Source organism: Pongo abelii, chromosome 2 (assembly GCF_028885655.2).
Source record: "Pongo abelii isolate AG06213 chromosome 2, NHGRI_mPonAbe1-v2.0_pri, whole genome shotgun sequence".
Classification (NCBI taxonomy): domain Eukaryota; kingdom Metazoa; phylum Chordata; class Mammalia; order Primates; family Hominidae; genus Pongo; species Pongo abelii.
The window spans coordinates 92,041,610-92,066,747 of NC_085928.1; the positions used below are offsets into that span (position 1 = coordinate 92,041,610).

The following is a 25,138-nucleotide window of genomic DNA, read 5'->3' on the forward strand; positions in this document are numbered from 1 at the left end:
GTCACAAGCTGAGGTTGCAGATAGGTTTTAAAATTCTGGCTTCCTTTTCTACTGCTTTCAACAAGAAATTAAACAAAAAAACTGTCTACATTTTAAAATTAAGAAACAGATACATACTCATCATGAACAATGGTGGGACCATCCCTTGTTAAGGCCTCTTCCTTGATGACGTTGATAAGTTCAAAGGTACTACTTATGGGGGCATCTGGGTTAGGCCATTTGGGACACTGAAAGTGCCGAACTTCTAAGACATAGTCATCCTGTAACCAATACAACATGGGTCAAATCCCTTCGTTTATTTCACATATCTACAATCTAATGACTAGAACTTGTTCCTGAGAAAGCATGTGTTATAGGTAACACTCAACAATGTTGTGTTAACCAAACCGCAGCTGAAAAGAAGAAAAATATCAAGAAGGTTTTCTTGGTTTGGTTTTTTTTTGTTTTTGTTTTTCTTTCTTTTAAAGCATGGCTAGGCGTAGTGGTTCATGCCTGTAATTCAGCACTTTGGGAGGCCAAGGTGGGAGGATTGCTTGAGGCCAGGAGTTCAAGACCCACCTGGGCAACACAGGGAGACCTGTCTCTAAAAAAATTAAAAAAAAAAAAAAAAATGAACCAGTCATATGGCACGTGCCTATAGTCTTTGCTATTCGGGAGGCTGATGTGAAAGGATCGCTTGAGCCCAGGAGTTTGGGGTTACATTGAGCTTTGATGATGCCACTGTGAGTGAGACCCTGTCTCAAAACAAACAACCAAGTAGGTCATGCTAGTGAAACAATTCATTTGGCTTAGTCAAAAATTTCAAGTGACAGTAAATTATCAAAGACCTTATATCCTACTCTATTTTCTTATTTATAAAATTAAAGGAAAACAAGGAAGGGGCTCATCCTTTAAATTACTAATATAAGAGCCCCCCCACCCTTACTCATCCCACAAGAAGGCAGCAAAATATTTACTTAAAAAAACTTAGTATTATCATCTCCACAACACATTGCAAAGCTTACATTTCTGATGGCAAAGGAAACATTGAGCTCTAGTATATTGTTTTTATAATTAAGTCAACAGACCTATTTGTATGCATGCTGAATCAGAGGAACTGTTACATTTCATCTAGCCAGCTGGAAAAAGCAAATATTTGAAGGAAGAAAAACGGAAAATGTACATATTTAAAATTAAGTCTTACTCAAATGCCTGAGCCTGGCTTGAGGGTGGTAAATTATTTTATTATTACTTAGAATGATGATCCAGGGCCCGGGTATGGCTATTAGTGAGGAACTGAGGTTTAGGTTACCTGTGTAGCTTCAAGGATAAAGTCATGGATGATAATTTGTTCTTCATTAGAGAGGCACAGTCTGTCTTTGCTGATAAGGGTGACGGTAAAGGCCTCACAGTTCATGGATTCTTCTCGACTTGGCCAGTACACAAACTCATCTTCTGCCTTTGGGATCCAAAAAAACAAAAAAAAGCCTCTGCAGTTCTGTCAAGGATTTGTTTTCTATTTCTTGCATACTGATTTTGTCATTTCCCATACCTCTCAAGCCATCTTTTAAACTGAATTCATAGAGTTATATGTTCCCATCGAATTACACCAAGTTGAATGGTTATTGTATTCTATTGTAAAATATATTTTGATAATCATTTTCTAGCATCTCTCACCTGTTAGTGTTGCAACCTGAAACACTCCCACTATAGGGGACTTATTACAGTTGAGAAGTATTCTGTAATATTGACATAGTAAAAAAGAAAGCACGATCTAGATCAGTTAATTTTGTTATTTCACAATTGCTTAAGCAATCAAGACATGCCAATTATTTCCTATGGATTATGTTAATAATTCTGTAGTTGAACTGCATTTTGCAAAGGACTTTCATAAACATTGTAAGTTTTCTTGTATATTTTTAGTATGATGTTGGATACATACAGATAGTAAAAAGGTTACTATAGTTAGGAGCAAATTAACATACCCATCATCTCACTTTCATTTTTGTGGCAGGAACAGCTAAAATGTACTCAATATTGGCATGATTCCCAAATACAGTGCAATTTTATTACCTGTAGTCCTCATGTTGGATATGAGATCTCTAAACTTGTTCTTCCTCATCTGTTGTTTTGTATCCTCGATTTATTTTACATCTTCCCATTTCCTCCCTACCCCACAATTTCTTTATCCATTTATCTGTTGATGGAAACTTAGGTTGTTTCCATATCTTGGCGATTGCTAATAATGCTGTAATGAACAGGGGAGTGCAAATATCTTTACGAGATGTTGATATCACTTCCTTTGGGTATATGCCCACAAGAAGGACTGCTGGGTCTTAGGGTAGTTCTATTTTTAACTTATTTAGAAACCGCCAGACAGTTTTCCATCATGGCTCTACCAATCTACATTCCCACCAACAGTGTGTGAGAGTTTTCTTTTCTTTGTTACCCTCACCAACATTTGGTATCTTTTGATTGTTTTTAATAGCTATCCTAATGGGTGTGGGGTATCTTGATTTACATTTCCCTGAAAATTAATGAGATTGAGCATCTTTTCATATACCTTTTGGCCATCTTTATGTCTTCCTTGGAGAAATGTTTGTTCAGGTCTTTTGCCCATTTTTAAATCAGGTATTTCATGATTCTACTATTGAGTTGTATGAGTTCTGTGCAAATTTTGTATGTTAACCCTGAGGAGATTTTTTATCACCTGTCTTTACAGATGAGGACACAAGGCCTTGGGGAGGGGGTCCATAAATTATCTAAAATCACACTGTTAATAAATGGTAAGGGATAGAACTTTTTTGGAAGATTGTGTGTGAGTAAGTAGGTTGGCTGTATGTACGAGGCAGTTTTAAAAGAAATCTGTCAATGTTATATTTCAAGAGGGGATAACATAGAAAGTCTTTCAGCCTTGAATCAGGCAAGCTTTAAATGTTCATCCATTTTAAGATTAAAAATAGATATGCAGGCTTGGTACTTGAATTCTATCCCTAAAAACTATGGATGCCTAAGACAAAGTTAATTGTTGCATAGGTTGGAGACTGTGAGAAATATGATTATGATGTACACCATGTATCCTAATCAGCTCCAATGGCAGTTTTCCTGTAGTATATAGGTTTCTATGGGCATTTTCCTGAGGATACTTGGCTACTATCATTGAATTCAGAAATAATTCTGAATAATGTTCAAAACAAAGAAGGCTTTGTTTAATCTTACATTGTTGCATTAGAAATGAGCCAACGTCCAATGAGACTTATCACCCTTTCAAGTTTCAATATAGCTTATTGCCAAGTACATTTTTATTTTTAAAGCTCAGCATAAGGGGAAACAGATTAGCAACTGGGTTTAGTCTATACAAAAGAAGTCTGTAACTGTCGTGGGTTTTAATAGGTTTTGTCCAAGGACACAGATATTAAAGACATAAGGTAATGAACAGGGCATCTAAATGTAACAAATATGCACAGATTAAGCATAGGATTTATGAGCGGATGTGATCCTGGGTAAATTAATCTGAACCTTAATTTCCAGATCTGAAAAGTGGGAATAAAAACTACTTACCTTAAAGAAATACTATGATGATAACATGAATAGTAAATTAACTAGCTTAAAGGCTACCGAAGGATTTGAGTTATGGTAGAAGAAAGGTAGAAAAATGGTTCATCTTGAAAGTCTAAGAAAAATAAATGCTACTTCTTAATTTAGCAGGCACTCTGGTCTCATGACTGTTCTGCTTACAAGTATATTTATAGGTCAAAGATATCTGGGCACCTATATCAGTACTTCGTGAGTTAGGAAGCAGTGACTTTTGGGCTCCTTACAGAATTATGACTTGGTAAAGGTATAGCAGTAATAATACAACAAACAAAAAGAACTCAGAGATATCAATCTTTAGGAAAAACTGTGCAATGATGAAACTCTCCATCTCAGAACTGAGAGGTCAGTTGTATATGATTCTAATCTAGCCTTCCGAGGCCTCAGAGAGACACTGAGATGCCATGTTCCTATATCCTCAGTGTCTGCAGAACATGTATCCACTTATTTGGTCCAGTCTCCCGCCAGCCTCCCCATACAAATGAGCTGCTGGGTAGATGCTTTATGGTGATTGCCCTCTGTTAAGTGACAATAACAAAATACTGATTCATCCAACAAATGAACGTTTTACCCTAAGTGCCTCCAATTTCCACATGCCAAACAGAATAGACCCTATTGCCAGCTAATTTGAAAATTTACACTCCAGCTTTTAGTTTAAGATTCTCAACTTTGTTGCCATTCCATCATACAGAAGCAGTCTTGGTATCCTGAAGCTGGAGCAAAATGCGACGAAGTGAAGAAGTTCCTGCTGACTGGGCACACAGTCAAATGCATGTCACCAAGACTGGGGGTTCAGTCACATGCTGTTCTTCCTTGATTAAAAAACTCATTAATCTGACTGTCATAAAGGCAGATCCTCATTGTTTTTTGTTTTTACCTTATGGGTTCACATGTCCACATAGTAACTTTTATAGACCCAGCTAATTCTGAAACTTAAGTATCCACAAGATGTAAACAGAAACATTTAAGTCTGTTTTATAAACTTGCTCACCCTTCTGTATAGTTTAGAGACTGAAATAGAGAAGGACTAAGGGAGGGGAAAGTAGTAGCAGCTTAGTCCTAAAGACCTTTAAGTGGGAACAAAATAGCCTATCCCTGCAGTAGATCTGACTTGCCTATGGAATGGGGAAAAAAAATCATTATTAGTACTTTTGACACAATATTTTGGGGTAGGACATACAGTAAAATGATTATATAAGCATGGTCTCTGGAGACAGATGACTCAGGTTGAAATCCTGGCTCCAGTTACTTGTGTGTGCTCTTGAGCAAGTTTGTTCCCTCAGTTTTCTCAGCTATTACGTGAGATAATAATAGTATGTATGTCTTAAAATTGTTGAGGATTAAACAAGTTAATGCATGTAAACACAGTTACATACTCAGTACCTGTAAGCTACAATTATTTACTTTTCAAAAGTGACATACAGCAGGTGAGAGGTTGGTGTAGTCATATATTAATGAGGTTACTAAAAACATTTTCAAAACCTACCACACCGCCACAGACAGTACAATTGAAGGGTGATATCAATAGCATCAGAGACTCAAGTAATGGAACTGATAGGGACAGTACTGTGAGACTATGAAAGGAATCTCCAGACTTCAAGATGAGAATTTTAAAATTTTAAATTCCCTCCCTAGCATATATGGATACTATAGCCCTATGGCAAAGTATCAAAGTAATTTATGCTTGTAGCCTCATGGGCTCATTAATATATAGCAGATGTGCTTTACTTACCAAGCTCTGGTTGTCTGGCAGCATGACAATGATCTGTGCGTTATGATCCCAAATCATTCGCCAGAAATCTTTCGTAGTATGTGGCAGAGGATGCTGAGTTATAATAAATTCATTGCTCCTATAATAGCCCTTCAGTTGGGAAGACAAAAAAAATCAGTGAATATGAGTGTTTTATTCTAACTTTGCGGTAGTAAAATATATTCATGAAATAAGATAGCATTGTTTTGACTACACTAAAATAATTGAGAAAGGCATTCAGTACATGTGGCTAATTTTTAGACGTACTTCTGCTAGCACTGTGCAGACAATTTTCTCTCCATGTGCAGTTCACTTCTAGTTACCCCTGCTGTTTTCACTTAACGGAAATTTCAACATTTATTCAAAGACTAGATGTGTGAAATTAACAATAAAATTAATTCCTTAAGAAGCATTCTGCTTAATTTAAGCATTTTTGTACCAGCACTGATTAGGTATCTTTTGTTAAAAGCTAAAAGTTTCAAGATACAGAAATCTCTATACTTTTCATATTACACATTGAGAAATTATTTCAAAAATGACATCAGTCACACAGGTGGTATCAGCTCTTTAACACCTTTCAGTTTAGTTGACTTTATTTATAATTAACTGTTGACTCTCACCATGATATAAGAAGCATTAATGTAATCTGTTCCTTTCATTCCAGGCAATGGTGCAAGACCCACTCGAGCACGCTCAGCTATCATATGGAAAAAACAAAAACACCACATTTGCCTTATTATACACACAGAACCAACAGCTCTTTCTGAGATTTGCTTGATGAATAACATATCCTCCTGGCTTTCCTTTCTAAGACTTATCTATATTTTTAAACAAGCTAAAGTGTTATCAGCTGAGGCAAAATGTAAAATGAAATTTTGCTGCACATACCCAGAAGGACACAGGCATTGTAGGAATACAGTTTTACTGTGGGAGAGGTTTTTACAGCAGATCAATAACAGAATACTTTATATGGACACGACAGAGGATTTCAGATAACTTGACTCTAGTTTGTTATTCCTACAATTATGCCAACATATACTTTGCCCTTTTACCAACCCCTTTCTCCATGTCTTTCTGCCCATGATGGTCTTAGAAAAGAGTGGCCTTTTTCATTAGAGATAAATCTCCCCAATGATCACCCATGTCTATGCCTACAGCACACAGACAGCGTCCTCTGCTATGTCCTTAGCTATTTATACAAAGGTCACCACCAATCAACAGTGCCTTGATCTCAATAGCCACAGTAACTGAATAATGTAGTTCTAGTTGTACAGATTAATCCAGGATTCTAAGTTTTAAAGGAATGTTAATGCCACAGCAATAGCAGCTTTATTATTATTTTTTATGTTATAATATGGTAGAAGTAACCCAATTCTTGCATTCCAAGGTGAAATGAAGCTGTATTCTACGTCAGATAGATGGAGGAACTTGCTGACACTGACAACCACCTCTCCCAGTTTCATTAAACTACCTTAGTTGAATAAGCATAACATTTTCCCTTTTGGTAGTACCAGGTAAGAGGCTGGTATAAAGTCATACATTAATGAGGTTACTAAAAGGACATTTTCAAAACCTTCTACCATACAGCCACGTACAGTACAATTGAAGGGTGCTATCAATAGCATCAGAGTAGTGGCTGCCTCTGTACATAACATACAGTCCAGTATAAAAGATCACTAACAAACTGATTTTAAAGTCTTACATGGCACAACTGAAGAGTTTCTGTTCTTTTCTTTGTTACACTCTTTCTGAGCACTAAAACATTCCACATATTTTGCATTACATTGTGTGACCAGCTGAAAAAGAAAAAACATTTTAGTCTTCATTCAAAGATACAATTGATAGCATTTCCTTGATGCTTTGGCAAAAATCCCAATCAGATTACTGATGAACAAGACCACTTCTGTGCCACAAAGAACCTTTTAAGACACAGGGTCTTGCTCTCTTGCCCAGGCTGGAGTGCAGTGGCACGATTGTAGCTCACTGTTAACTGTGATCCTCCCACCTCAGCCTCCTGAGTAGCTAGGACCACAGGTGCATCAGCACAACCAGCTAATTTTTAAAATTGTTTATAGAATTGGGGTCTTCCTGTGTTGTCCAGACTGCTCTGGGATTACAGGTGTAATCTACCATGCCCAGCCCCAGAGAACACTCTTGTGCTTTCCTAGTGGTACTTCTCTCAGTGACCTTGATTGTATCTTTCTTATTTCTACTATCAGGCCCTAAACAGGTACTGTGTGCAATAGATATTTCTAGAACTATGTGCATTCTTCTGTTATGTGATGTCACTGCTGCTACGAATTTTTTCTGTGATTCCTTACTGGCATAAAAGACCTAATTGAGTCTACATTAAAAAAGATTGCTTAATGCTATTTATTACGACCTAATCAAGTTTCTTGAAGATAAAGGAGTACTTAACTAGTTCTCAGTACATTTCTGTTGAACTGAACTAACATTGTTCTGAGGCTGTTGTAAGTAACCAGCCCAGTAGTTTGGTTATTATTCCTGTTTATGTAGCTTCTTTGAACCATTTTGTCATTCTTATTTTTAGGAGGCTGGCATCCATCTTAATGGAGTATATGAGATCAGTGTTCTTCTCCAGATGCTTTAGTAAAACTCATGGTCCCTGGATATAATTTTCATTTTCAAGTTTGATTCTTGTTTTTTTCTTCATCTTGAGCTCTAAAATGGTTAGTACCTGTAAAAGAACCAACTACCTGGTCGCATTTCTTAAATGAAGTTTTAAAGTATGTATAAAAAAAAATTGAAGAAATGAAAAAGGCAGAATTTAAGAAATGCTGGTACTTAATATTTTGTAAGAACTCATGTTAAACATTTAAAATGATACACAGTGTCCTCATTATTAATTACCTCATGGTTTTATAGTAGTTAGAATGTTAATGGGGAGCCAAAAATCTTAAATTACTTTTATGATTGAACTCAGTGAAATTAAACTATTTTTCATTTCATATCACTTGGTATAATTTGCTTGGCAGTCTCATTTCTTCAGCTGAGATTCAAATGAAAGTTTGAGAGTCTATGGAAAGTTTTACCACGAAAACTAAAACTGTAGATTCATCTCATTCTTTGAATCTTGATACAAAGGGAGAAACTATTTACATACAGAACAATGTGCAAAATAGAATTTAAAAGACAAAGATAAATAGGACAGCACTTGGTAACTGGAGAGACAGGCAATGTTTGAAAGTTAGAAGCAATTTTGATTTATTATCAGATGACTGAGCCTTAATTATTTTAATAGTCCTTATAATCTCTATTTTTCACCTTTACTTCAGTCAATTCCATATAAACCTTAACCGCTTTTAAGCTTCTTCATGTCCCTATCAAAGAAAAACAACAACCATTTAGGAAAAGTTAACTTTTCTCTAGTATTGTTTAGTAATTCTTTTTAAATTTCTAAATTATCTTCTGAAATAGTTTTTGAAATAGGCATATTTTTAGGACAATATGTCTACAAGTCATCGTTCTTAATAATTAAGGTAAGATAGATTAGTTCAGAAAAAATAGGATATTTTTTGGACTAAACGAGTGACTTCAAAGTACTATGTCATTATGGCCAGGGGCTGATGTTTATGTTCAGATAAAGTCATAAATTGCTCAGAAGAAAATACAACACTGTATATCTACTTGAATACCAACAATTCATACATAGGTCAAAACTGTATTTTCTTTTTCATCACATTTAAGGAGTACAAGGAATACAAATAGTAATCCATTTCGGCATATACATTAATGCAAAGAAGACATAACCCCCAAACTCAAGGCATTTAAAACGTTTTCTTGCTTTATGCCAAAGAAACTTTTTCAAAGCACTACCTTGAATTGCTTTTCCAGTCGTGTCTTTCCTCCTACTCCTGGTATAAGGATGCTGTTAACATAGCTGTGCAGCTGATTTGAAGATACTTCAGTCTCCTTTCCAAGAATGGCTTCCAACAAGGCATCATGGATGAAAATGTACTGCTCCTAAGAGGTACAATACATGGTAGTCACTGAGGGAGAGTTAAGGGTTAGCCACTCCTTCATGAAGTGTACCTTAGTTTAATTCTGCCGCTAACAGGGACCTCCCAGTGATTTTCTTCAAGCACTTACATCTAGGTGATTTGCTCCAATACTCACTTTATCAATCCTAACTTATTTTACGGTAGAGACTGTGTTAAGTTTAGCTCCGTATTCTATATTGTGCCTGGATCATGGTATTCTATACTGTCCTTATTGCTTCAACTCAATAAGCAAACAAAAAATTGTGTTCAATGAAGGGTTTTAGAACCATCCTCTCCTATGTATTTCTCAGGCCAGACAACATGTTTAACTCCCCCTACCATCTAACACAGCTCTTGAAACAACTGTATCTCTTTCATAAGTACTCGTGTAGTTATTTAGGAATCCAAATGTTGAGATCCATACAGAAATGGAAAACTGTGATCCGAAGAATAGGATCATTGTCAGAGCATCTTCTAATACAAACCTGTAAATTACTGCAAGCCCTAAAAGAATGAATCTGTCTCTTCACTATCATTTAACAAATTTCAGTTACAGCATTTGCCAGAATCTCATGAGGACGCTGGCAGCTACTCCTTACCTCAGTCTGGACGAGGTAGTTACGCTGTGTCCTGATATGCTTCAGGAATCCCAGGACGTTAACTGTGCTTTTGTCTTTTATCTGTTGCAGCATGCTGTCTATTACAATATAGGTGCCTGTTCTGCCCACACCAGCACTGTAAGAAATGAAGACACTCAACTGGCACTTTTGTTTTATCATACTGTTAACTTTGGATTCGAAAAATTACAATCTAAACCCCATTTATTTTCTTATTTTTCTGAGATGGAGTTTCACTCTGTTGCCCAGGCTGAGTGCAGTGGCGCAATCTCGGTTCACTGCAACCTCTGCCTCCCAGTTCAAGCAATTCTCGAGCCTCAGCCTCCCGAGTAGCTGCGATTACAGATGTGCACCACTACACCCGACTAATTTTTTATCTTTAGTAGAGGTTTCACCACGTTGGCCAGACTGGTATCGAACTCCTAACCTCAGGTGATCCGCCTACTTTGACCTCCCAAACTGCTGGAATTACAGGTGTGAGCCACCACTCCCAGCCTAAACCCCACTTAGATAACCTTAGATGATATATGTTATTCACTTAGCATTGCAACATAAATCACAGAACAAGTGACATGTATTTGAGTTCCAAAGTTTAAAACAAAAAAGAGGCAAGAATGCATTTTCAAATGAAACAGAATAAAAGCATTTTTAAACAACCAACTAAAGTCATTTACTGTGGCTGAGAGAAAACAAGCTTTATACAAGGATTTCCCATTGCTTTTGAAAAGGTATTTTATATGGAACATATAAACTAAAAATTTAAAAATGAAATCTTTTCATATATACTATAAATATTGTTATTTAGAAGAACCTTTCAGAAAAGCCATTTACAAAAACACAATCTCTATTCTAGTGTGGAAAGTTCTTGTGTTTAACGTCATATTTTTATTTATTAGGATCAGGCTACAATTTTCCTATAAACAATGGGGATTTTGTAATTTTTTTTTTTTTTGGGGGTCAGGATCTTTCTCTGTCACCCAGGCTGGAGTGCAGTTATGTGAACACAGCCCACTGCAGCCTTGACCTACTGGGCTCAAGAGATCCTTCTGTCTCAGCCTCCCATGTAGCTGGGACCACAGGCATGTGCCACCATGCTGGCTAATTTTTTTATTTTTAATTTTTGTAGAAATGGGGTCTCACTTTGTTGCCCAGGCTGGTCTCAAACTCCTGGGCTCAAGTGATCCTCCCACCTCAGCCTCCCAAAGTGCTGGGATTACAGGTGTTGGCCTCCACGCCTGGCTGATATTATTAATAAGAAGATTTTATAAAAACTAGAGATTGATCTAGTTTTTTAAAAATCACAAAAGCAGCAGATGATTTCTTAATGTTACAGGAATAGAGCCTCTTTAAGACTGTCATAGGTCTTATCCATCCCAGTTTCCTGTGGAAGATTCAGCTTCTAAGTGAAAGCAGTAGCAGTCATTGTGGTCCAAGGTCACCGAGGCCTAAGTCCCCTACCCCATCTATTTCACATGTTGACTCCCAGACCCTACCTGCAGTGCACCAACACAGGGCCCATTTCTGGCATCCGAGCTGCTGAGGATCTCCTCACGAAAGTCAGTACTGGAAGGGCATACTCGGGAACTCCCATGTCAGGCCACTGTGTATAGTGATACTGGATCACTACCCTTTCATTCTGACGACCCTTGGGATTTCCCTTCTGACCCTATGAGAATAGTGAAAAAAGATGTCTTTAAGGTGAGGGGTGGACATTCTGGAAAAAAATAATGTAAGGGTGTCAGGACACATGACCACTGATCACATTCACCCTAATCACTGTTCCCAGGCTAGGTTATTCCCCCTTGTAGCCAACTTTCATGCCATTAAATTGGAGACATTACCAAGCTGGATATGAAGTGTCACTATCACTTAGAAGAGAAGACTGTTTAAGACTGTACTAAGAATGAACATTTAGTATCAGTTTTTTTGGATTTGGAACTATCCAAAGCACCTGTACTTTTCCTGCAAGGCCTCCATTTCCTGACTTTCTGTCCCAAGTCCAGATCTTAGTACTTTGCTTTCATGTCTCTGTGGGCTATGATTCCCATTCCTTCTCCACTGTCCAGGCTGGACCTTTAGGAGCCAGGTGCTGGTTGCTGCTGTAAACTATCCAGGAAGTGATGGGAAGATTTTAAATGTCAAATACTTCTGTCTTTAGAGTCAGAGGCAATGTCTCATTTATCTGTCACTTTCATAAATGACTTTTTCAGAGTAGTTTTCGTTTAAGTGTCTGAACTTTTTACATTTTAACTACTTTAGATGAAATATTCCCCAAATAGATTACTTGCTATGATATGATTTTATTATCAATACCTAATTTCTAAATTTTTTTTGGATGACTCAGGGTCATTAATCAGCACTGAAGCTTGAAGTGTGTCTGGTCCTGTGCTATTGTACAAAGGCCCATGATGGCCTTAATTTAATTCTTCTGTTAACTCTCATTTTTCTACTTTTTCCTGTTAGTATGTAAAACACCTAAAGTTCCTATTTGACTTCTTCCTCTGACTTAAGCTGCTTCTAAAACAAGAGTAAGTGGGCCCTGTTTAAATACCTGAAATATTCCCATCAGTTGGGCTTTGTAAGTTTTTTGCTGGTTATTGATCATCTTGAGCCAGCCAGCAGCTCTATTTCATAGTAGAGAACACAGATGTATTGCTATGCTACTGATATTCATGTTATTTCTGCCATTTTGGGAAATAAACATACATAGAAAGGACAGTTAACCTGGGATCACAGATGGGCTTTGGAGCCACTGAAATTTTACATAAAAATGTGAGTAAGTGTGAATATAAATGGGGCAAGGAGGCTACAGTTTTATCACATTTTCCAAAATGTCCAAGACACCAAGAAAAAAAAAAATTATCCCATTGCTGCAAACAACTGCCATACCTAAGTTCTGTGGAATAACTACATTTTTAAATGAGCATCTATTTACAGTTCTTAATACAGTATTTCCTCCTTATCTGCAGTTTCACATTCCCGAGGTCAACCACAGTCCAAAAAATTACAGTATTTTAAGAGAAACAGTATATATTCATGTAACTTTTATTATAGAATATTATTGTTCTATTTCAGTATTACTGTTAATCTCTTGCTGTGCCTAATTTATAAATTAAATTTTATCATAGATACGTATGTATAGGAAAAGACATTGTATAAATAGGCTTCAGTACTACCTGAGGTTTCAAGCATCCACTGGGGGGTCTTGAAACATACCTTCCACAATTAAGGGGGGACTGTGTACCGCTGTGATGATTGATCTAGGATATTTGTTGTGACAAGTGGGTTTTGAAAAAGCAACTGAGATAACCTGAAAACAGTATTTCCACAAAAATGTGATTCTCAGGGTATCAGTAGTTCTATAGAGAAGGGTATTATTGTTAACACCAGTGCTCTGGTCACTTATGTTCACTGTAAATTTCTAAAATGGTGGGGGGATATATATTATGTAGCATTCATTTCCCATTCTTGAACAGCAGAATCTGATGTTTACAAGAATCTTACAGGACAAGTATTCCTTGGAACATACTTTGGGAAACAATGCTTTATATCTGTCAGAAGATTGGAATAAAAAAGCTAAATCAAACAGATGCTGCCGTATTTGCTGAGTATTACCAAAACCTAAGAGGATGATTTTTTTAAAAAATGAAGCCTGTTCATGTAGAGATTAAAGAGCTCAATCAGGCCAGTTAAATTCTATTATATGCTTTGCCAATACCTTTCACACCATACACTGATGTCAATCAAAAAAGTTCAGAAAAAATGTTTTAAAAGTACTTTTTAAAAAACCAAGTTGGTTATGAGATTTGGCCTTGGTTGTACAGTAATTTTCATACAAGTATAAGAAGGAGATGCCCTGGCAGCCTACCCAATTCCTTCCATACCTTTTTCACTTTTGTATTTCTGACTGAAAAACGACGAACAGTGTAGCAGGCATGTACTTTTGTGCTCTTCAGCGTGACAATAACATTTCCATATTCCTCACTATTCTCTGTTGGCCAATACTGATCACATTTTCGCTGCAGAAAGGAAAAAGCTGTAAAGTATAACTGCAATCTATGCCACAATTCTGTTGATAATGTAATTTCAAACGACAATGTTAAAACACAGGTGAGATTGCCATTTAGTTGACTGAAAAAGGAATACATGAGTTTAACTGCTTAAAGGCAGGTGTGACCTCTGACAAGGCTGATGGCTTGGGATAAGTTTGTGTAAGACCATGTGAGAAATGGGCCTAGTATTTATGATCACCTTTCAATATAAAATGCGTTTTTATTTTTATTTTTGCATTATAATGCATTTTTAAAAGGGACTAAGAAAGAAACCTCTATGTCTGACCTGTAAGAAATGTGGGTAGGGTTTGTTATAAAGGGAGCTTAAGTATCATTTGGAAGGCTGGGTTGGATTCATGGAAGGTTCTCTTCTAACTGTGAGACTCTTCTTGTTGTAACTTGGATCATCAAAAGTAAAACAGTGACTCCACAACATGAAGCAGTGGTGATTTTGAGCAGGGAACCTGAAGCGTAGCTTCTTTTATTTATTTTTATTTTGGTTTTTAATTTTTAGTTTTAGTTTTGGGGTACATGTGCAAGATTTGCAGGTTTGTTACATAGGTAATTATGTGCCATAGTGGTTTGCTGCACCTATCAACCCAGTGTGGTGATTCCTTGAAGTGTAGCTTTTATTCCAGCCTAAATTAGCATCGTCTAATGTAAACTCATAATCCAATAAATTCTACAGCATTAATCATTTTTTTAAAAGGTCCTCTTAATGATGGTTAAACTATTTAGGCAATTTTTGCTTCCCCCAATCTTAACTATTAGTAGTTCCTTGTCTACACCATGCTTCTTTCAACTTCCCTGTTTACTGTTCTGTCTGTCCCCTGTACTTAGAACACCCTTTCCTTCTCTTTTTAGCCTGTGTAATTCCTGGTAATCATTGTTCAAGTCTCATCTCAAGTATTAGTTCCTTTAAAAAATCTCTGTACAGAGGAATGTACAGAGGATACATTGATTCATTTTGCAGAATTCCACTAATACCCTGTTCATCTCTATCATCACATTTACTCTTATAATGCCTTAGCTCTCTTTCCTTCTGAATCATAAGGAAGATAGAGCAGGGAGAACACTTTTCATTTCTGTAACTCTTTATACCTTGTCAAGTTCCTACCCTAAAGCAGGTACTCCACAAGTATTTTTTGAATGAAGGTGCATTATTAAGATAGTGAGTCAAAAGGCTCTTACTCTTCCTTTTTCCACAAGGTTCGTAATCATCACAATGATTCCAGTGTTTTGTTCCCAAATCATCCTCCAGAAATCTTCAAATGTAGACTTCAAAGGTCCTTGGGTGGCAATGTAGGCTTTTGCTTTGTTGTAACCCTTCAAAATGACACAGCACAAAGTGAGATGAAAGCAGTTATCACAGAAGACCAGTAAATAATTCAAATGCCTTCTATATTGAATGGGCTTTGTTTTTAGTGAAAGCTCTGTACAGTATTAAAATACATTAAACAGTTTCTGCTGCAGTCTTCAATTTCCAGAAACAGGTTTATAATAACAGTTCTGACTTACATCAACATAGTTTGCATTAATGTAGTCGCTGTGCTTAGAGTCTTTTCCTGGTAAAGGTCTTAACTTCACCCTACTGTGATCATCTACAGAAGATAAGAAAAAAAACCAGAAATGTATAATTCAGAAACTAGCACCATTCTAAAGCACAACACAAGGCAATCAGGTAACATGGCATCTCCCAAGGTAGTCTGAGAAAACTTTTGGCAGAACAACTAAATAGAGCATTCAAACCCATTCCAAAATACAGAGCCACTCCTACATCTCCTGCTCTCAGGATGCAAACTCATGTAAAACTATTACAAATTGTAGTCCTCTGTATTTTAAAGCCAAGTTCAAAGGTATTTGCTTGTTCTGTATTTTAAAGCCAAGTTCAAAGGGCTTTGATTATGCCCTATGCCCCTGTTCCCTCCCCATTAATACAAATATAAAAGGGTGACTGATCTGTCAAGTCCGAAACATCTATTAATATTTTCAGGCAATTCCATTGCTAATTCACTTGGATTCCCTGCTGCCCTAACAGAACCTAAGTAATTGAGGAAACCAGAGCTTTTGTTAAGAGTAATCTCATTGTAGGAATCTGAAGTTAATGTTCAGATTTTAGGATCCACTTAACCTCAGTTAATGAACAAAAGTTGGGGGTAGGTGATGCATGACATGTGTATCTAGTTGCCCAACAGAGTGAGCCTGCTTTTTTTAGGATAGCAAAATAAGTAAAAGGAAGCTGAGGTTATAATTTTATTTTCCCTAGGTAGAAACAGAATGGGCAAAACCCAATTTATGTTTCTGTTTATAGTCATTATCATAAAAGGCTAGTTGAAAAGGAAGTCCAATGAGTGGATCAGCATAGGCATTACTGACCTCAGAATATATCAAGCAATTTTTGACAGCCCTCTATGTTTTTGGAACTGTGAACTGCTTTTGTTGTTCTGACAAACTTTCAGTTTACAGTTGACATGAAACAGGTGTTGCTTGATATAAATAGGCCCCAAAGGAAAAATTTCTCCTAAGTCATCTGGATCCAAACCGTTATGCCTTAGTAGTCATTAACTGCATATTGTTATTTCTTAGACTGACAAATAAGACATTAATAGATCAATTTGGGAGGTGATTTGGTAACATCCACATATACCTTTAAAGTTGTGATGAATCTGAGAGAAGGTTTTTCATACATCATGTTTCTGGCTCATTCACGGTCTGATTTACTTGTTTCTACGCTATTCTTTGCTATGTAAAGGCATTAATATAGGGGGTAGATGAAGGCAGGCAATGTGCCCAGAATCTGAGTGGCCAAGAGAACACCAAAACCTAACTCCCTGAATGTTTAAAAATAAAATTACATCTAATTTGAAATTGTGAAAGTAAAATCACAAATGAAGTTGTGAAAGTGCAATTCACATTTAACCAGAGATGATGGTTTTCTAGCAAAACACCATGACCTTTGGGCACATCACACATTAGTTGCTTTGATTTTCTCCTCCTTTTTTTGCCACAATACTTTTAGCAAGGCAGTAAGTAATGTTTGACATTAGAAGTAAAGGATGCTGTGGTGGAGAGAATGGTGTGTGTGTGTGTGTGTGTGTGTGTGTGTGTGTGTGTGTGTAAGGCACAGATGTGTATATATCCTTGCCTGATTTCTCTGATTAGAAAGGGGGTGTATCTGGATAGAGAAATCCTCATAGTCACAGCAGTGGTGAGCCTTGATTGAGTTGGCCAACAAATACTGCCAAAGTCAATCCAAAGACTGGGGAGAGGTTTGACTTTCTTCCTTGTTCTCCCCCTGGCTTTTTTAACCAGTTCATTTTCTCAGAAAAGTAGAACAAACAATCCTATTCGAAAGTAACTTGGAGTTTTTGTAACATTTTATTTAGAAATAAAACTATCTATCTTTGTTTATAGAGGACATAGTGTATACAGAAATTCAAGGAATCCACAAAAAACTACTAAAAAAGATGGATTCAGCAAGGTTGTAGGATACAACCTACAATTGTATTCATATAAACTAGCAATGAGCAATCCAAAAATAAAACTAAGTAAACAATTTCATTTACATTAGCATCAAATGGAATAAAATACTTAGGAATAAATTTAACAAAAGCAGCACAATAGTACAATTCAGAAACAATTGTTGAAAGAATAGCCAAAACAATCCAGAAAAAGAGGAACAAATTTAGAGAACTCACATTAAGAAAGTGAAAAGACAATGCACAGAATGAGAAAATATTTGCAAACTGTATATTCAATAAATGATCTGTATCCAGAATATATAAAGAACTCTTACAACTCAACAAAAGACAAAAGTAAGCCAGTTAAAAAATGGTAAAGGATCTGATTAGACATTTCTCCAAACAAGTTATACAAATGGCCAATAAACATGAAAAGATGCTCAACATCACTAATAATTGGGGAGATGCAAATCAAAACTATAATAGGATACCACTTCATACCTGTTAGGAAGGCTGTTATTTTTTTTTAAAATAGTAAGAGTTGGTGAGGATGTGGAAACATTGGACCCTTTATATATTGTTGGTGGGAACGTAAAATGGATAGCCACTTTGGAAAAGAGTTTGATAGTTCCTCAAAATTTTAAACATTGAATTACCATATAATCTAGCAAATTCTACTCCTAGGTATACACCAAAGAGAACTGAAAATATCTGTCTACATAAAGACTTGTACATGAATGTTCATAGTGGTATTCATACTAGCTGAGAAGCAGAAAAGAAACAAATGTCCATCAAATGATGAATGAATAGACAAAATGCTGTATATCCACACATTAGAGTATTATTCAGCCATAAAAGGGAATGAAGTATTGATATATGGTACAACATGGATGAGTGTTGAAATCATCGTGCTAAATTAAAGAAGCCAGACACAAAAGGTCACATATAGTATGAATCTATTTATATGAAATGTCCAGAATATGCAAAACCACAAAGACAGAAAGTAGATACAGGGTTTCTAAGTGCTGGCGAGAAGGAGGAATTGGGAGTGCCTGCTAACAGGTTTCTTGCTGAGGTGCAAAAACTGTTCTAAAGTTAGATTGTGGTGATGATTGTACAACTCTGTGAATATACTAAAACCCCACTGAGTTGTATACCCTAGGTATTTTTTTTTTTTTTTTTTGGAGACAAGGTCTTGCTCTGTTCCCCAGGCTTGAGTGCAGTGGCACAATCTTGGCTCACAGCAACCTCCACCTCCTGGGTTCAAGTGATTCTTGTGCCTCTCCAGTAGCTGGGACTACAGGCGCTTGCCACCACACCCCGTTAACTTTAGAATTTTTTTTTTTTTTTTTCCAGATGGAGTCTCACTCTGTCACCCAAGATGGAGTACAGTGGCGTGATCTCGGCTCACTGCAAGCTCCGCCTCCTGGGTTCATGCCATTCTCCTGCCTTAGCCTCCTGAGTAGCTGGGACTACAGGCGCCCGCCACCACGCCTGGCTAATTTTTGTATTTTTAGTAGAGACAGGGTTTCACCATGTTAGCCAGGATGGTCTCGATCTCCTGACCTCGTGATCCGCCCACCTCAGCCTCCCAAAGTGCTGGGATTACAGGCGTGAGTCACTGTGCCCGGCCAAGTTTAGTATTTTTTGTAGAGACAGGGTTTCGCCATGTTGGCCAGGCTAGTCTTGCACTCCTGGCCTCAAGCGATCCACCTGCCTCGGCCTCCGAAAGTGCGGGGATTACAGGCATAAGCCACTGTGCCTGGCCTTAAATGGGTAAATTTCATTTGGTATATGAATTATATTTCACTAAAACTTTAAGAAAACATTATACAGTAGTGTTCAAATTTTAAGTGGTCCAATTTAAATGCACTATTATATACAATTCTATGTAATGTAGTCTTTACCATAGTATATGTTAACTATAAATATCTATGCCCCTACCCTTAGTATCAAAGCATATATTATATGCCAGTGAGCCAAGCCCCACATGTCTGTGAAATGTGGTCTTCTAGCCATAGAAGTAGCTTGTGCTCCTAGGGTATTCCTTGAGGCTCTGTATGAAGAGGCTGTGTATGAAGAATGTCCATTTGTTTGAGTCCCTAACCTACAGAATATTCCTGACCATGGAAATGTGATAGATAGGAGTAACCACATGGACCAAAAGACCTGGAGGCTTATCATTTAAGGTACAAGCCAATTATGTAGTCTTTGAAAGAATGCTTTGAAATTCAGCTTGCTTGATTCAATTCCCAGTATTTTCATTTGTATTAAAAGATTTGGCCCTTACCGGTTAAAAACAATGTCAATATAACTAAGTGACATTCAAATTTTGGCTCCCAACATGTGATATGACATCACTTCATGTGAAAATAGTGAAGCTCCAAACATTTTCTTTCAGTCACCTTATTAAGCTCTCTGAGCTCTGACAGCCTAATGAAAGGCTAAGGGGGAAGAAAATGTCCCAACTTCTACACTGTTGAAGATGGGCTAATGAGAGGTTAGCTTGCAAGAATCATTCTTTCTTGGTATCCTGCTTCTGATTGCTTGGCTTTCAGTTTATACCTAGCATGGAAATTTAATTTCCTCGCAGTTGAAGATAGTTTAAAGCTTATTACTCACATGCTAAAATGTTGATGTATCTGTTTTTGTGCTTGTTTTCTGGATGATTGGAATGTTCTGCAGTGATGTTCATATCAGCAGTACAGCGCTGGACTTCCTAGTGAAGAAAACAGCAAGATTATAGACACAGTTTAGAAACAAAGGAACACCATATACATTTAAAGGCATAAAGTATTTACTCACTCCCTAGCCACAGCCACCATTACCTCCTCAGTCCCAACTTCGGATATAATTATTGATATATTTATAACAAGTTTATGAAGAATGTGAAAAAGGTATAAAGATTTCATTCTTTACTATTTCATCAATCATCTACTTTATTCTAGATTTTGACCTAGTCCCTGGGATGTCAAACAGTATCTCTTTTTGAATACATCACAGTCTATGGGTGAGAAAAATATTCAAAAAGATAGTCAAACATGATGAATAGAAAAGAGGCCTGCAAAAGCTCTGATGGGAGCACAGAACAGAGGAAGGCTTTAGACAGGTGAAAAAATTTACCTAAGTTTTAAAGGAAGAAAGGGAATTTCTAAAAGTATAATCTCTACCATGATTTGCATATGCTTACAGGCCTTATAGCCTCGTTTTATAATTGTGAGGGTGCATTGACTCTAAAGACTCAGTGCTGAAATAACCCTAATAATAGCCCAACTAATGGTCATATCTCATATATACAGTCTTGACAAATTATTTGTGAACTCTAGTATTGTAAAAGTTATCCTTCTTTGGAAAAATAGCAGTAGCAGAAATAACGCTCTTATCCTACCTTGGCCGTGGATATAAACGTCATCCATTAGCCTAATACAACGTTGCTGAAAAGCCAAATTTTTCTACACTATATGCTTCAAACCCAAGAAAGTACTGGAGCTAACTAATAAGGGAAGTCATTAGCAGTACACAGCTGCTACAAAGAGCCTGAACAAAGTAACACAAAATTATCAGGAGAAATGTTTTACACAGAACAGATGTAGCAGAGTTTAGAAGCATGCAGACTTTCTTTTTTTCCACAAAGGAGTTGCCTAGCAATTATGGATGTTTTCCATAGTATTTACATTAAACATAATGAAAACAATGAACTGGTTGTCTTTTATATTCACAAAGTACTTCCCAGGGAGAAATACACTTCTTCTCTAGGAGGAGGAAGTTACTGTAGTCAAAGAATTTAAGGTATAAAAGCAAAGAATTTCTGTGTGTTCAAAGAAACAGTATTCAATGACTCTCCAATTGTTGGACACTGTAAATTGAAGTTTCCATAATTATAGTCCTTCCCAGCTGTCCATTTAAAAAAAAAAAAGCCCCACAGGCATTAATTAAATCCACCTTTCTGGGAAAGTGTGTTGCATGACAGTTCTTACCCATTCCTTACTCTTACTAAACTCCAATATTTTCTGTTCTAACATAGTTTATAACCTATGGTTTGGAAAACACTGGTTTAAGGAGCTTTAAGGCTGCCCTTTGGCTCTTCTCTAAAATGAGATAATAAAGTGTGATCACAAATCAGTCTACATAAGAACATGAGCAATGCTAGCCAAACTTAGAATATTGGGACCTGCCTTTTGAAAATGCCTTATAAGATCTGAGGCATGCTCTTTTGGAGAGTTTCAAGGGCAGACAACTTTTGAAAATGGATTTGAAACAAGTTAGTCTTTTGTTTTCGGGTTTTGAAGGTCACACCTTTGGCATGTACTTCTTTAGGGTTGAGTTGTTCAGATATCTTATGCTGAGAGATTGTGGCTTTTAGTACCTTAGTCTGAGATTTACTTTGTTTATTGATTTTTCTTTTCCTGTTGTATAGATCTGACCACCCTAGCTATGGACTGAAGTTGGAGCCTCTTTTCTAATATAATGCAATTGACCAAGACTGCTTGGGAGCAGCTGTCAGTATTGTTTAAAGCTGTCTTTCAATATGGCCAAACTCTTTGTTATCTAAAACCCCTTGTCTGATTTGTTGCCTCTATTTCACTTTTCCAATTAGATGAATGACAGAAACAAATAATCGTAATAAATATTGTCAAATCTGATTTTATTAGAACCCATGGGGTTTGCCTGAGACCTTCTGATTTTGTCAGGTAGATAATAATGTCATCTGTAATTCCTTGCAGTACTGCCTGGCTCATTTGGATGCTGGTAATATCATCTGATCCTGGAGTGGCTTTTCTCCATCAGAACTGCCATTTCAAAGTTAACATGATTTTAATAGGCGTTAAAAACCCTTTAAGGAGACACTGGCCAATGGAGTATGCATTGTAAATTCACCTATTCAGAACTCTGATAAATAGTTTAAGCTTGTTTATATTTTGCTCTCTATATAACAAAGCTAGAATTCTCAAAAAGAACAGTTTGAATCTTAACAGGCACATAAGCATAGGAGAAGGCCAACAGAAAACAGGTTTAAAATAAAGCAAAAAATCAAAGACTGAACAAACCCTAAAAATTGATATAACGAGAATTTTAGGGAGGTGACGTAGGCTAAATCACTTCCTACCTACAGTCATTGATGGAAGAGGCTATTTAAAGAGCACTTAAAGACCTACTGTCCTACTATACTGTGGCTCAATTCAAAAAAAAAAAAATAATGCAACAAAACATCTAGAAATCTTTCAGATTGCTCAGTTCCAAAAAGGTAGCTGAGAATAAATTATTTGGATCTGGTTACCAAGTATTACACCAAGTAGGGGTAACATGCTTAGTGCCTGAGTTCAGGCAGCCTACAATTGTGGTAAAGAGACTGTTCTACAGATGACTGATGGGTTTAGGTCATGGTAGTGACCCAGTGCATGTACAGTGTCGGACACAGAACTGGCCTTTGACAGGTGCTGGTTACACTGCATCTTCCAGCCCCTACTCTCTTCTGCTCAGGGTATAAATTGCTGCCAGACTGATTTTCTTCAAACGTTGTGCTGACTTTGTTATTCCCTTCCTCAGAAACATGTGGAGAGATTCCACATTCCCTTAGCCAGGCTTTCAAGGTCCTATCTTATCTTCCCCGCCCTTCCCAATCCCAGACAATATTAACTCCATACCCTTTGAAAAGACCATTTGATTTCCTGCTCATTGCTTTATTGCCATTTACCTTGGTAAGAATGCCTGTTCTCTTCCTCTATCCAAATCCATGTATCTTTATCAAAATGACTGCATTTGCCCCCTAGAAAACTAATCTATCTTTGGAGAGTATAACACAGCATTATTATCCTGCAGCTGGTCTCTAACATAAGAATTATTTTTCATGAAATCTGGCTATCTCCCTTTTATCTCCCTCTTCACCAAAATCTCAAACAACTGTGATTTACCTCATAACCGTTTAAAAATGTTTTTCTTAAGATATTTAAGACCCAAACTGGCATTTTTGTCAAAAACGCTGAGGAAACTAACTCTACAGCAAGCTTATCCAATCCATGGCCCACGGGCCACATGTGGCCCAGGATGGCTTTGAAAGCAGCCCAACACAAATTCGTAAACTTTCTTAAAACATTGAAGGTTTTTTTTTTTTCCTGCAATTTTTTAGCTCATCAGCTCTCATTAGTGTATTTTATGTGTGGCCCAAGACATTTCTTCTTCCAGTGTGGCCTAGGGAAGCCAAAAGATTGGACAGCCCTGCCTACAGGCTCATTTTCTGCCCTCTTGCAGGCAGCAGTCAGTGCAGCATTACACCTCTGACCAGAGACTTCCCTATTATACATCATCAGCAGCCCTGGACATCTCCCTTCATTTTCTAAAGTGATTGTGGCCACTGGTCCCTCAGAGCATGGGCTCAGGTGGACTAAGCTTTGTTCTTTTGATTTAAGATGAACCACCAGCACAAATTTAGCACAGCTGGTTAACTGTAATAGAGGCAGTCCCCCAAAGGATCTTGTCAAGGGGCTGTGGACCTCTGGCCTCATCCTGCACTCTTTTAGACGTCTGATTCTCCCAGTCCCTGCCTGTTAATTCTTCTGACTCGTGGAGCTTTGGAGTGCCTTCCTTTTGAAAGAGTATGCTAGCACTGGTCTTTTGGAAGCCTTCTGCATTATGTTTGTGGGGGCCAAGGAAGAGGCTGTCAATCTTTTAATGCTACTCTGGGAAACTACTCCCTGGGAAGGACAGTGAGGCTGAAGTTAGCTCAGGTAGCCAAGGTAATGGTGTCATCCAACGCTATCATAAGAAAAGGACTGATGTTATTTCTAGTGACTTCAAATACTGTATGATGTTGCTTTTCATGGTCTCTAGAATTTATCTGACAAAAACAAAAAGCTGGCTTACAGCAACACTTCTAGACAAAGAGTCAAAATTACCAGTGAATTGTTTTTCTCACTCGCCAAGCAGTGAAGTTCTGAAACTACGATAGTTATTCACCAACATTTTTTTTACTTCCGAGATGTTTAAACATGATGGGTGAGAATTTTTGCTGAAATCTCCAATGAAAATACATAGATGCCTTTCTCCTTTGCACCTCTTCAGAACTTTATGCCTGTACAATAGCACTTATTTTGCTTTGTCCTGTTTCTGTTTTGGTTGTGTACACTCTGGCCTCCCCCAATACCAGATTGAACTCTTTGAGGGCAAGGACTCTAATTCATATTTGTATCTTATATTATGTCCAGACAATAGTAGATCATCAGTAACTGTTAGATGGGTTGTTTTAGCTCCTCTTAATGTCCAGTTGCTAACTTTTCAGTTGTATTTCTCATAATTTTAAGACTAATTTTAGGCCTACATGTTGGATAAGATTTTTATAAGTCATATTCTCAGCTATCTTAGAAGGCTCGAGACCATAAAGATCATGTAATGGGCAGCTAATACTCCTAGTGGGGGGGTTCCTAATTTGGCTGCTCTCCCCACCTTTTTGTTGTTAAGGCACTGAGGCATGATCAGTTCTAGTCACTTGCAAGCTTCCTTGTTTCTCCTTCTGACCTTGGCTCATTACAGGACATTACTCTGGCTTTTTGGTGTTTTTTCCTGAGACAGGGTCTTGTTCTGTCGCTCAGGCTGGAGTGCAATGGTACAGTCATAGCTCACTGCAGCCTCAATATCCTGGGCTCAAGTGATCCTCCTGCCTCAGCCTCAGCCTCTGAATAGCTAGGAC

At 37.3% G+C, this 25,138-nt stretch overlaps 1 protein-coding gene and 1 long non-coding RNA gene across 11 annotated transcripts in view; one reads left to right on the plus strand and one right to left on the minus strand.

Annotated features, from left to right (window-relative positions):
- Window positions 1–25,138, plus strand: part of LOC129058564 (uncharacterized) — a 68,357-nt gene that overhangs the window by 35,745 nt on the left and 7,474 nt on the right. For 4 of the 5 annotated variants that reach the window (XR_008523737.2, XR_010139195.1, XR_008523734.2 and 1 more), the window contains one exon: window positions 4,265–4,827. The exons of the other annotated variant lie outside the window; for it this stretch is intronic. This is a non-coding gene — a long non-coding RNA (uncharacterized LOC129058564). Of the gene's footprint in view, window positions 1–4,264; window positions 4,828–25,138 lie in introns of those variants that run through there. 5 annotated transcript variants of the gene reach the window in all.
- PTPRG (protein tyrosine phosphatase receptor type G) overlaps window positions 1–25,138 on the minus strand; it is a 735,254-nt gene that overhangs the window by 14,628 nt on the left and 695,488 nt on the right. For all 6 annotated transcript variants that reach the window (XM_024244436.3, XM_024244435.3, XM_063722016.1 and 3 more), the window contains 12 exons: window positions 20,077–20,173; window positions 15,512–15,594; window positions 15,185–15,319; window positions 13,826–13,960; window positions 11,435–11,607; window positions 9,924–10,059; window positions 9,161–9,307; window positions 7,026–7,119; window positions 5,944–6,020; window positions 5,306–5,434; window positions 1,292–1,438; window positions 118–260 (listed from right to left, as the gene is read on the minus strand). In XM_024244436.3, coding sequence (XP_024100204.1) covers window positions 118–260; window positions 1,292–1,438; window positions 5,306–5,434; window positions 5,944–6,020; window positions 7,026–7,119; window positions 9,161–9,307; window positions 9,924–10,059; window positions 11,435–11,607; window positions 13,826–13,960; window positions 15,185–15,319; window positions 15,512–15,594; window positions 20,077–20,173 — 1,496 coding nt within the window. The remainder of the gene's footprint in view (window positions 1–117; window positions 261–1,291; window positions 1,439–5,305; window positions 5,435–5,943; window positions 6,021–7,025; window positions 7,120–9,160; window positions 9,308–9,923; window positions 10,060–11,434; window positions 11,608–13,825; window positions 13,961–15,184; window positions 15,320–15,511; window positions 15,595–20,076; window positions 20,174–25,138) is intronic.